The following is a 12,202-nucleotide window of genomic DNA, read 5'->3' as shown; positions in this document are numbered from 1 at the left end:
TTACCCAACAAGATGTAATAAAACACTGTAAAACGTATGAATAATTATTTATTACCTTTAATTTGTTTATTTTTCCATAACTTTAGGAATAACAATAACAATTTAAAGCAACAGAGGTATTTATTAGGAATACATTAAAATTTGGTGAACAAAAACAGGAAAGATTTCAGCAGCGGGGCACATTTTGTTATAATACTGTTAATATAATCAAAGATTTCGTTTTAGAATTACCAAACTGATACGTTATTCTAAAAACTCGTTAAAACTCCTAAGATTTGAAACGTGAATAAAAAAAAATTAAAACTCACCATTTAGAGTTAAATATTTGTGCACTGCTGATGAATACTCATAAACGAAGCTATCACACAAACATTAACAGGATTTCATTGGGTTATTTAAATTAGTGGTTTTAGTTGAACAGCTTCGTTTAAGAAACAAACATTAAATCTACCTTAAAAACTACAATCACATAAACACAGTCAGGGGTTAAACATTTAAAACAAAACTAAAAGTAAAATTAAAAACAAATAAAACGATAGACAAAAATTAAACGTCACATTTGATTTTTTTGGGAGGTAATAGGATGAATGTTCTGTATTGACACATAAAAAAATTGAACAAATATTAATAATTTTGAAATGCAATAATTTTAATTCCCAATTCATAAATTTGATTATAATTAGAGTAAATATTTATAACTTTTTTTTTTTGAAAAACATCAAAAATCGTAATCCAAAAATCTTAGCCAAATTCATCATAATAACATCAAAATAGCACTTCGATGTGAAATTGAAAACGCCTATTACCTATTTTCCATCCATTAAAAAAACAAGAAAACCCCATAAATAAAAAATTTAAACGTAAAAGAAAATAAATATCCGATAGGATCATCTATCAAACACCTAAAACTACAATATTAAATTTACCAATGGTTATCAAATGGAATAACAATAAATATTACTCTACAAAGTAAACAAGAAATTTATGGAGATCAATTCTAACTTTGTAGAATACCTTGATTTTTTTTGTAATTTTCGAGAAAAAACTTAAACAGGTCTAGGTTTTAGCTAGAGTTAGCTAAAATAAAGACGAAATTCAGTATCCATTTTATGATCTTTGCGAGACAATGGAAACTAAACTTTCAAATTACTAAGATAACGATAAACATACGATATAAATTCCAACATATCAAATAAAAATCAAACAAACAACAAAATGCGCCGAGACTAATCATCCACGATTTTACCATTAAGTTACGGTTAAAACGGATCCCATATCTAAGTTGTTCGCGTTCTTCGGATTACGAGTCAACGGCTTATGATGTCTTAAATCTTGCGAGTGTTTCCATTGCCAACAGGAACGACAAAAATATCGGAAACACATTAATTCACGACAAAAATATGGACCTTGATGAACACCGCAAACTGAACATAAAGAATCTTCCAAATACGGATCAACTTGTACCTGCAATAACAAATCGATTTAATTACTAATAAGTACAGTTTTGATATTTTAGGTTTTACCTTTTTTGTGAATCTTGCTGTTTTTATTTCGATAAAAGCAGCAGCTACCGCTTTCATATATGATCTTGAATTGTTAAAGGTCACTCTTCCTGATCCTATGGGGTATTTGTATTTATCGGTATCAATACCTAAAAATTAAAAATAAATGAATCAATACAAACAAGTTTTGATAAAGGGAATTCATTTTTACCAGCATAAATAACTCCATCAAACAAATCATTCATGATTTTGGCTAACCCTTCCGCATTTAACATTCCGTGGAGAGCTCCCACAAAAACCGTATTATTCGGATCTAATTTCTGCGACGCAGATTGCATATAATTCGAATCGCTCAAACTCCATGGAATAACCTGAACCTCCTTACTCTTCATCCGTTTCGACGAAATTTTAAAATAACAATTTCCCGTGCAATCTATATCGTGTCTGCAAGCATGTAGAAGTGCACGAACATTCTTTTCCGACTCGAAGATGACGTAAACGTAACCTTTCGGCTGTGACACTTGTTTTTCCTTTCCAGGCCATTCAACGCGAATTTGACCAAATTGTCGAAAAACTTGGACGAGATGTTGTTCGGTGATGTCCCAAGGTACACCACCCAGGAAGACTTTATTAGAAAAACCTTGTTTTGATATCATGGTGGTGTTTTGAGGTAGCACACCGCTCCAGGTACAAGTTGCGTCGCATACAGAAGCTGCGGAACGATAAAGACGAGCCGCACGATCTAACTGGAGGTTTTCTTGGACTTGACCGGCAAGCGAAAAGAGACCACCCCATGCGGAGTTGTTATTCCAACGATCAAAAAGCTAATATTCCAAAAAAATAATATCAAAACGCTATAATGTAACGTGTAACATATTTACTTGAGTTGCTGTTGGATAACCACTTCTTAGTAAAGTGTTGAGAAACGGTGAGGGTTGCAAATATTTGATGGCTTGTAAAGCTTGAAGATTTTGAAGATTTGCCATTTCAAATTCTGAACGAACATCCGTGTTGTTGCGTTGGAGGACATCGTTTAAGCACATATTACCCTGAAAAAATAACTAAATTTAATAAATGCATAAAATAAATACGATTTATTACCAAAACATCGCATAAACTTGCATCAGGAGTAGAAGAAACGCTATCAGAAACTCCGGATGTACTTGGTGTCCAATTGAAGAAATTTCCAATCAACGAAGGATCATGGGTTGTTGAAACAGGGTTACCAACAGTACTGTAACTAAAAAATAAAACAGTAAAAAAATAATTTTTGTAAAAATAAATTACCTTGGGGGTGAGTTTTTCGGGTATAAACTCTGATAAGTTGGTAAAGAAGAACTTGTTGATGTGTTCGACATGTTTCTCTAAACAGAAATAAAAAAATATTTAAATAAATTAAGTCAATTATTTAATAATGAATTTTAAAAATGTTGCCAACTTAAATTAAATTACACCAAATAAAATCAAAATGGCGTTGAAAAAAATTGAGACAAAAACTCAAAAAAAATAGCAAAAGTCATATTAAGACTAAAATTATTAAAATTAAAAGGTTTAAACAAATAATTAAGCAGTTTATTCAAACGTACCTGTAAATTCCTTACTGGAGATGGCGAAGAAAGATCTTCGGATGTGTACCTCTCAGAATTCCCAAGAAGACCGCGTGGTGAATTAAGACCCAAAAGATCTGAAATTGAAATCGTGTCGCCAGCCATCAGCTCAAAAATATTTTTAACAATTAGTTTTTAAGCGTAATAAAAGTCAGCGTTAAAAACGAGGGGTTATGGGGTTAAAACTGTGGCCTTAAGTCACTACCGCTTCGCTTTTATTCTACGAATGGGGTAACTTTGATCAAGGTCTCCTACATGAAAATTTTATTTTATCCTCCCACTCTAATAACAAAAATCCTCGCCGACTACATTTCCAAAAAAAAACTGGTTTTCGAGTTTCACATCTGTTCCGTTAACGAGACAAAATCTTTTTACTTGCGTTAACAAAAACATCTGTTGAAATAATAAAATAAAAATATCCTTACCTGCTTCGTCGAAAACATAATTTTTAAAATCGTCATCTTGCATTAAGGCATTAATTGAATGTGTTTGTAAAATATGCCCTGGGGTATCCAAAGAATCCATTATATTCGATGAAGGCTAAAATTATACAGCAATATAGATTTTATTAATAACTTTAAATCGTGATACTAGATTAATACTTTTAAATTAAATATTTGAGGTTAGATTTTTTCCGCTTGAAGTTATTAATTTTGTTACCAACCTAAAATTATTTTAATTGAAATTTTATTTAAAATCAAAAATTTATTATTAAATTTTAATTATTCTTATAATAAATAACTTTAATTTAATTTTATAATTATTTTAGTTTAGAAAAATAAATTAATAAAAAATAAATAAAATTGATTCAAAAAAAAAATTAAATTTGTTGCCAACCTAAAATCGTTTTTAATAAATTAATTTTTTTAAGTAATTCATTTATTTTAAACATTATTTTATAAATAAATAAGAATTAATTTTGATCCGTAATTATTATATTGATTTGATTTAATTAGGAAAATTGGGGCAAATTTATTAAAAAAAATGTTGCAAATAAAAAGGGTAAAGGGTACTGTTAAAATAATTTTTCCTTCAATTGAACGGTTGTTTGGCATAGAAAAGTGCATCTTGAAGGGATGAAATGCTGTGGGAAACGACCCCAATTCTTGGCAATGTTACAATTGTGTATATTACGGCTTAAATATTGGTACAAAACGTCGAAATAGGAGGCCAATTACATTATAAATTTAAATTATTTCTTCTATGTATTTATTTTTGTTTTTATAAAACAATTTATAATGTTGCCGATTAATATAAATAATACAAAAAGCATTAATTTAAAAAAATTTAAGATTGTTCCCAGATTTTTACATAACACTTCTTACATTCACGTTATTATTATGATTTCTTTACTTTATTATTTTTTTCTCGTCGAGTTGGAAAACGGAATCACCTCGTCGTACTTTCATAATTAAATCGTAGCGATACTAATAGGAATCCTCGCGTTCTTTTCTAATATTACTCAATATAAATCGTTCCCCGTCAAAATCACCGGCGCAAGTGAACTGATTACAAACGGAATTAATAATCTAATGAGATTCTTTCATTCTTACCTGTTGCTGTACCGTTGCCATCATTTCTAACACTAAATCTCCTCTTCGATAAAAAAAAGCACTTATTATAACTTAAATTTACGTCTAAAACTAAACTTAAAGTCTTTTTTAACTTCACATTTAATTATATAAAACCACACAATTCTTCTGCGAGGAATCTTCGAGAATTGGTGGATGTAATGATGATCGTTGTTTGGATAGTTTGAAATGTGCAACAGTGGGGAATTGGAATGGGGCAGTAAGTTTGTGAGGACATTGGGAGTGGGGAATTATATCAGAAAAAAAAACTTTTAAAAACCTTGCAAAAGCAGAAATTCTAAGAAAATGTAGGGTTTGTTTAGAACGTGTAGAAACTGGTTTTATAGTTTTTACATCTAAGAATTATGAGTCATCATCTTATTGGGGGAATAACATAGAAAAAATAATTTTAAATTCAAAATTAAAAGTGTTATAACAGTGACATCTAGAAGAATTAATATTAATTAAATTAATCAGAATTAATCAAAACTAATTATTGATTTAAATTAATTTAATATTTTAAATTATTTTTGTATGATAATCGTATTATAAAGATTACATTAATCATAGTTAAATAATCTGCAAGATATATTAAATTTAATGGTGACATCTATAAACTTTAAAATGAACTCATCTGACAATCTAACCTAAATGTTATTCTTTCAATAATATATTTAATTTATAAACAGTACATCTTTAATAACGAATATTATATTAATTATATAAATATCCTTTTCATGATGGATTTTCAAGTTAAAAGAGAGATATAAACTAGACTTTTTGGTTAATTAATAATTTATTATAATAACTTTATTCTTTTTTCATAACAACACAATTCTTTTTATGTTTTAATATCTCAATCGGAGTTAAAACCAATTCACTTTTACAAACATCACATTTAAATAACTTAGAATTAGGTTTGTTACTAACATTTTCTTGTTTAATTAATTCCTCTTCAACGATTTTCTTCACACAAAAACTTTCGTGTTGAAAAATCCTAAAAAAGGACATCCCGGTAAAAATTTCCCCGCAATTCGGACAATTAAAATCCAAATTATAAATTTCATTTTCTAAATTAGAATCCCACTCGTCCTGGTTTAAACAATTATAAGTAACGTTTTCGGTTACTTGAACTCCACCGATTAAAGCATTTTCTTTCATTTCGTACTCGAGATCGAAGGGATTTTTAGTATTCTTTAAGTAATCTTCATTAAAAAATCCTGTGTTGTGATTATAAATCGTTTTTAAATCCGCCGGTAGTAACCGTTTAATATTGTAACTAATTTCTGATGACATAAATTTAATAATTTCGTTGATTAATGAGTTATCTTCATTGCTTTTTGTGTTTACATCGTTTAATTTTTTTTCTAATTTATCGTCCCATTTTTTGCGTATATTTAAAGCGTGTTTTAAACTCGCTTTGCCTTCACCAACATAGGGAACATGTACAGATAAAAATTCGTCGAATATAAAACTTGTTAATGTTGCGTTTGTGGCGATGTTTTTACTCAAAAGTAAAAGCGTTTGTAAAGCTGGCATTCTCATAACGTTAACTAAGTAAGTTTTTTTCGTTTTTAAAACTGATTGATAAACTAAAAGGTTGTGCTTTTTACTCAGTGGGTTTCTACTGAAGTAACCTGAAGGTGGGATATCGATATCATCGTTATTTAATTCCAAAATATCGGGGTGAGAAGCAAAAATGCTTGTTGGGCGTAAAAACAAATAGCTTTTATTTTTTGTGTGAAACAATCTCTCATTGACCGTTTTTAAATTGTTGTGTTCATCTTCAACAGCAATTTGGGGGTACAATCCGCTTGAAATAACTAATTTTAAAAGAATTACATCTTTGTAAGAATCTGGTGATGTCTCATCGAGTAACTTTTGTAATCGTTTAAAATCGTTGGTAATTTTAAATTCTATATCCCTTAAATCGGGGGAGTTATCTTCATTTTCGTTATCAAATAAATTTTTTGAGAGCCGCTTTTTTGCACTCGATTTAGATTTTAATTTTAAATCATTTCTTAACGATTTTAATTTTTTTAATTCGCCATATCGAATCGAACGCTCTCTTGATGTTAACTCTTCATCGTTTAATTTTTGTAATAAATCGGCTTCGATTAAAATCTCGCGAAATTGTTCTAATAATTTCGTTGTTTCATAAAACCTTTGCTCCTCAAGACAACGTTTTCTCGCCCAAAATTTCGAATTTTTTTCTTTGTTCGAATGAATCGATGTGTTCTGTTTAATCGTTAACCACTCTTTGTAAATAAATAAAAGTGTTATTGGATCACCGTGATTTGATTCAAAGCGTTTTCTTAATTCTTGGGCGTCGTAATCCCTAAAAGCTGTTTGAGTGTACGGAGATTGCACGCTTAATAAAGCGGCGCATGCTAAAATCGAATTAACATTTCCAAAAATCGTTGATATAATTAACATTTTTCCTATGCACAAATCGACGGGGAGTTTCGATAACTTTTCGCCTAAGCTTGTTAAAGTTAATGAATCGTTTTCTAAGCTTAAAGCCCCGCAAAATTTTAATTTTTCGATTGATTCTTCGATTGTATCTTGAGATGGTTGTTCGAGAAATGGAAAATTATATATATTATTTAAACCTAATGAAATCATGTGGAGTAAAAGTGAATTTAACGGGACTAAATGTATCTCAGCTGGGGTAAATGGCTCGAAGTTTTTGTAATCTTCTTCTGAATAGAAACGAAAGCATATTCCAGGACCGGTTCTTCCAGCTCTACCCATTCTTTGCCTCGCACTATCTTGAGATATATCGCACTCAGCTAATCGATTAATCCCCCCTTCGGAAACATAAGACATTCGATTAACTTTCCCGGAATCAATTACAAAACGAATCCCGTCGATTGTAACCGAAGTTTCAGCTATATTAGTTGAAATAATACATTTTCGAACCCCATCCTGCGGATAATCAAACACTCTATCTTGTTGCTCTAAAGATAAAGTACTATGTAACATTAAAACAATCCAATTATTATCTTTATGCGATGAATATTCCGTTATAACATCATGTAAAGTGTTAATTTCGGAAAAACCATTCAAAAAAATCAATAAATCACCTTTTTCATTCTTCGGATATTTCTCATCGATCATTTGTACGATTTGCAAATAAGGTGTACAATCGAATTTATCTTTATTTTTATCATAAGGATCTTTAATAACAGGCTTATAATGAATTTCAATAGGAAATAATCTCCCTGGAACTTGAATTACTTCCAAACTTTCGTTACTAAAGTACTCTATAAATAACTTCAAATTAATCGTAGCTGACATCAAAATTAATTTAAAGTCCTTATTTTTGTACAAAAAGCATTTCATAATTCCAACTAAAAAATCACCATACAAATGCCTTTCGTGAACCTCATCTAAAATAATCACATCATAACCTCCAATTACATCTTCTTCTGAGGCTTGCCTTAAAAGTAACCCTTCCGTCATAAAAATAACTTTCGTATCTTTTCTTTTCGTTTTTTCAAATCTTATTTGATAACCAATCGTGTTTTTGTAATCGGATAAAGTTTCATATGCAACACGTTTCGCTAAAGAAACGCAGGCTATTCTACGAGGTTGTGTACAAACCACTCTTTCATATCCACCATTCATAACATATTGGGGAATTTGGGTAGATTTACCACAACCTGTGTCGCCCGCTATTAACATAACACGACAACCTTTTAATTTCTTCGTTATCTCTTCTTTATATTCCGCAATTGGAAGTTGTTTTTGCGATTCACGCAATTTTTTTAATTTTAAAAACTTATTTTTTTGCTGAAAATCTTGATAAGCTTTGATACTTTTTAGAAATAAATCAAAATCTTCGTTTTTAATTATTAAACGATCGCCGTTTTTATCAAGAACTGGTAATTTATCCAACAATTCGGTTGTGGTTAAATCAAAGCTTATATTAAATAGTTTATTTCTATCAAAAGGAAAAGTTTCTTGTTGCGATCTACGGAGATTTATGAGAGTGTATTTAGTGCAAAACGTCCAGAAGTCATCTTGATTCCGTATTTCACATTCTTCTTCTAAAAATCGTCTTAATTCAAATTTGCATTCATCGATTCTTTTAGATTGTTCTTTTATACGATGCTTATGATGCCTTTTATTATCATAATCGTCATTATGTTTACTTGATTGCCCATATTTTCGTTTTCTATTATACATTTTAATATTAATTTTTTTGGCTTATAGGTTATGTTGTGATGTCATAAGGGTTTATTTTAACGCTTGTAGATGGCGCTTAAAACAAGAAAGAAAACAAATATATTCATATCAAAAATATAGTATAATTAATGTACAAATATTAATAATAATATGAAATCACACTACCCCAACCCAAATTAATTAATATCATCTCTTATCAATCATATTTAAAAATGTTATTTATTTAAAACTTCTTCTAGCGAAAATTTGATATAATCCTACGAAAGAAGATATTGTAGCAATAAAACCAACTTGCCATGTCTTTAATTTAGAAGACCATAAGAATCCTGGAGGTAATGTATTTACAGCGTGTATAAAATCTAAAGTAAGTCTAAAACATGTTATCATTTCAAAGTTTTGCCGAGCTAACAAATTCTTCATTGTTTCCCTAAAAAATAAATGATAAATAAAAGTTTATTTAAAAAATACGAAACATACTGTTCCACTGATCCTTTCATACAACTCTTATGTTGTCGTAAAATCGTGATGTATCGCAATGTTCGCATTAAATTTAAATAAATACTTGCAACCCAAAAAACAGAACTTAAAGTATCCCATGGTTCAGTTTTATACCCCGATATTAAATTATTTTCAGCTAACCATCCAATCTTTTCAATTGGGTAATAAATAGTATCAATTATATTCGTTACAACCCCAAGTGAAGCCATCAAATTATCATTTTCCTACAATAAAATTAATATAATCCACAATATCCAACATTATTAATATTATTACCCCTTTTCCTAATCCATACTCCAAAGTATATTGTAACATAGGTAAATCATCCAAAAGTCTTAAAATAAGCCTTGTTTGACTCATTTGCGAACTAACCACCTGCATACGTTTTTGTAGTATTGGATCTTTTGAAAGCCCACCAATAAGCTTTGTACTGTAACATATTGTTCTTAAAACCTAGAAAATAAATAGATTAATTTATTCCATTATAGTAAAATAAGTGCGCTTACCTTATCTCGACCTTTATAAGTCTCCAAAAGGGTGCAAATTTCGTCCAAAACACTCTTGCTCATCTTATCGGTATCTTAAAATCCAAAACTTGCCAATTCATCCAATTCCTGTTACCAAGAGTTTGGAATATTTACAAAATAGCGATCTACTTCTAAGATAAGCCAAAAGTAATAGTGACATTTATCTTTAGGTTACGTAGATATGTATATAGGAGACTTTCTCTTTTAATAAAAAAAAACTCAAGGTGATAAACACGAATGTTTGTTAAATGTACACACCTTGTTTTTGATTTAATCATTAAAAATATCGAGATTAATGTAATTTAATGATTTGTATTTCAAAATTCGCGCTTAATATAACGTCATTATTATGTCAATCTAAGTCATTTTTATTTCTCATAGATGGGGTAATAAATTTTATCACAATAAGTTATTTTTTGAAATAATTTTTATTCTAAAATTATTAATATAAACAAAATTACACTATAACTACATTAATAAATACATAAAAATACGTAATACTTTTTTTAATATTTATTCCCATTGATTTTCAATGTTTGCTGAATTACCCAAAATAAATAAACTCTTTTAAAACTAAATAACTTTGACGAAATTAGATTTACGCTTTTCTCACTGATTGTTCAAACATCTTGGACCATGAGGAACTATCGATTAGAACATGGGCGTTCTTACAATTAGCTAATAAAGTAGCATCGATTTCTTGATTACCCGTTGGAATTAATATACCCATATCTTTCTCCTTTTCCGCTTTCATATTTACACCTCCGGCGATGACGAAATGATTCGTCAATAATTTTACAAACGTGTTTTTCTGACACTCCTCAGATAAACGTAAAATTAATGACCCCGCATCTTCCATTACAATTTCAGAGGATCGAGCAAATCTCGCTACTTGGACATCTACCAAACCTTTCTTTATTTTTGCTTTTAAAACACCATCTAAACCAGCTAAAAAAATAAAATAATTAAAATAAATGTATTAGAAAAGTATTTTGAATTTTTTTTTACTTATATTTAATAATCCTTCGTTATTTATGTTTATATTGACGTTTCTATGTACATTTTTTAATCGTAATATACCAAAATCTGTTTCAAATTTGCTTTCGTCGCAATAAGACGAACCAACTGTAATATCGCCAGAAACTGTTTTTGCTCTTAACGCTAAAGCTTGTAATCTATCAGTAGTAATTGACTAAAAAATTAATGATTAAAACAACGATTTAAAGGTTAATTATTAATTATTACCCCTTTTCCTAACGTTGATAATTTAAGTGTTCCAGCTTGTGTTAATTCCTTACAAGTAATATTACCCCCGTTAGTAGATAAATCAATGGTTTCACATTGCGACTTTCCCAATGAAATATCACCTGACTCACTATTGGCCATGATTGACCTACCATAGAAATTCCCTATGATTATAGGACAATCATATCCAGTGATATCCAAATCTTAAATTAAAAAAAATTAATTAATTTGCTAATTTTTCTAAATGAGTACTTACTGGCTTTTAAAGAGGCAAAAACGTTAAGTGTTAAGTTTTTACAATTAGCATTGGGGCCTGATCGAATAGCAACTGTGTCTCCTTGTTTATCATATTTAACGCTGGGCAAATTTCTTATATCTGTAGATTCGACGCTAACTTTAACCTTATTTTGATCGCTAAACACATCCAAAGGGTGGACGAAAATATTACAAGGGCTATTTATGACAACAGTACAAAATTGAGAGACATCAAACTGTTCTGTTAAAATGGTAGCGTATTGACGAATGTTGGATTTAATACAATTACATAAACGACTGGTTAAAGCGTAAGTCGTTGATAATATCCTGAAATAAAAAAAGGTTTAAAAAATGTTAGTTAACAAGAATATTAAAGTTACATTTTGGGGCTCTTTGTGTTTAATCACCAAAAATAGTCAAACATAACCTCTCTTATGTCAAAATAAATACTGTTGTTGATTCGGGTGGATTTTATGAGATTTGATCCTAAAATCACTGCAGAACATTACTAAATTTAGTTTTTGTACTTTCACTGGTAATTTTTATGAAAAACGAGAGGGTTTTTCAATGGGAATAAAAATTGTTGATTTAAAAGATGTCAAATTTTGAATGATTTTTGTTGTCATGTTTACGAAATAAAAAACAATAGAAATTATTTTATTGTATTTGGTATAAAACTAGATTTATACATCTAAACACCAAAAGTTAATAAAATAATTAAAATATACCGAATTTTAAATTGAGGTTATAATTAACTGTCATGTCAAGTGAGTAACTTAACTGTTACGTTAATGAATTAAAAAATT

The 12,202-nt window shown here is 29.4% G+C and overlaps 4 protein-coding genes across 5 annotated transcripts; all 4 read right to left on the bottom strand.

Moving 5' to 3' along the window:
• Positions 1-31: 31 nt before the first annotated feature.
• LOC111428448 (polyadenylation element binding protein orb) lies at positions 32-4,863 on the bottom strand. 2 transcript variants are annotated; one of them, XM_023063957.2, is made up of 9 exons: positions 4,663-4,863; positions 3,535-3,649; positions 3,089-3,186; positions 2,790-2,866; positions 2,604-2,736; positions 2,384-2,551; positions 1,714-2,326; positions 1,524-1,651; positions 32-1,464 (listed from the first exon to the last, which is right to left on the bottom strand). In XM_023063957.2, the coding sequence occupies exons 1-9, from the start codon at positions 4,684-4,686 to the stop codon at positions 1,249-1,251; spliced, it is 1,572 nt and encodes a 523-aa protein (XP_022919725.2). In that variant the 5' UTR covers positions 4,687-4,863; the 3' UTR covers positions 32-1,248. The 2 variants fall into 2 exon arrangements, with proteins under 2 accessions (XP_022919725.2, XP_022919724.2); XM_023063956.2 differs by having other exon boundaries at positions 2,604-2,742; positions 4,663-4,862.
• Positions 4,864-5,457: 594 nt separating this feature from the next.
• On the bottom strand, positions 5,458-8,937 carry LOC111428377 (probable ATP-dependent RNA helicase DHX34). The gene has a single exon (XM_023063869.2). The coding sequence runs from the start codon at positions 8,869-8,871 to the stop codon at positions 5,491-5,493; it is 3,381 nt and encodes a 1,126-aa protein (XP_022919637.2). The 5' UTR covers positions 8,872-8,937; the 3' UTR covers positions 5,458-5,490.
• Positions 8,938-8,973: 36 nt separating this feature from the next.
• LOC111428343 (Peroxin 11c) lies at positions 8,974-10,051 on the bottom strand. The gene is made up of 4 exons (XM_023063826.2): positions 9,876-10,051; positions 9,646-9,822; positions 9,349-9,593; positions 8,974-9,298 (listed from the first exon to the last, which is right to left on the bottom strand). The coding sequence occupies exons 1-4, from the start codon at positions 9,936-9,938 to the stop codon at positions 9,091-9,093; spliced, it is 693 nt and encodes a 230-aa protein (XP_022919594.2). The 5' UTR covers positions 9,939-10,051; the 3' UTR covers positions 8,974-9,090.
• Positions 10,052-10,394: 343 nt separating this feature from the next.
• On the bottom strand, positions 10,395-12,022 carry LOC111428313 (protein FAM185A). The gene is made up of 5 exons (XM_023063787.2): positions 11,777-12,022; positions 11,398-11,723; positions 11,142-11,344; positions 10,905-11,088; positions 10,395-10,844 (listed from the first exon to the last, which is right to left on the bottom strand). Coding segments are annotated over exons 1-5 (1,065 nt in total). The 5' UTR covers positions 11,779-12,022; the 3' UTR covers positions 10,395-10,494.
• Positions 12,023-12,202: the final 180 nt, after the last annotated feature.

The sequence above is a fragment of the Onthophagus taurus genome, chromosome 10 (assembly GCF_036711975.1).
Source record: "Onthophagus taurus isolate NC chromosome 10, IU_Otau_3.0, whole genome shotgun sequence".
NCBI classification, from domain to species: Eukaryota; Metazoa; Arthropoda; class Insecta; order Coleoptera; family Scarabaeidae; genus Onthophagus; species Onthophagus taurus.
Note: the sequence above shows the minus strand (reverse complement) of the source record. Positions and strands in the feature narration are given on the sequence as shown.

Excerpts from the sequence above, each read along its gene's own strand:
- LOC111428377 (XM_023063869.2), bottom strand. The coding sequence starts at position 8,871 with ATGTATAATAGAAAACGAAAATATGGGCAATCAAGTAAACATAATGAC.
- LOC111428343 (XM_023063826.2), bottom strand. The coding sequence starts at position 9,938 with ATGAGCAAGAGTGTTTTGGACGAAATTTGCACCCTTTTGGAGACTTAT. Across the intron at positions 9,823-9,875 it reads CTTATAAAGGTCGAGATAAG|GTTTTAAGAACAATATGTTA; the intron begins GTAAGCGCACTT and ends TTTATTTTCTAG. Across the intron at positions 9,299-9,348 it reads ATGAAAGGATCAGTGGAACA|GGAAACAATGAAGAATTTGT; the intron begins GTATGTTTCGTA and ends TTTATTTTTTAG.
- LOC111428448 (XM_023063956.2), bottom strand. The coding sequence starts at position 4,686 with ATGATGGCAACGGTACAGCAACAG. Across the intron at positions 3,187-3,534 it reads TTATGTTTTCGACGAAGCAG|ATCTTTTGGGTCTTAATTCA; the intron begins GTAAGGATATTT and ends TTTCAATTTCAG. Across the intron at positions 2,867-3,088 it reads CTCCAGTAAGGAATTTACAG|AGAAACATGTCGAACACATC; the intron begins GTACGTTTGAAT and ends ATTTCTGTTTAG.
- LOC111428313 (XM_023063787.2), bottom strand. Across the intron at positions 11,345-11,397 it reads TTTTGCCTCTTTAAAAGCCA|ATTTGGATATCACTGGATAT; the intron begins GTAAGTACTCAT and ends TTTTAATTTAAG. Across the intron at positions 11,089-11,141 it reads TATCAACGTTAGGAAAAGGG|TCAATTACTACTGATAGATT; the intron begins GTAATAATTAAT and ends TTAATTTTTTAG.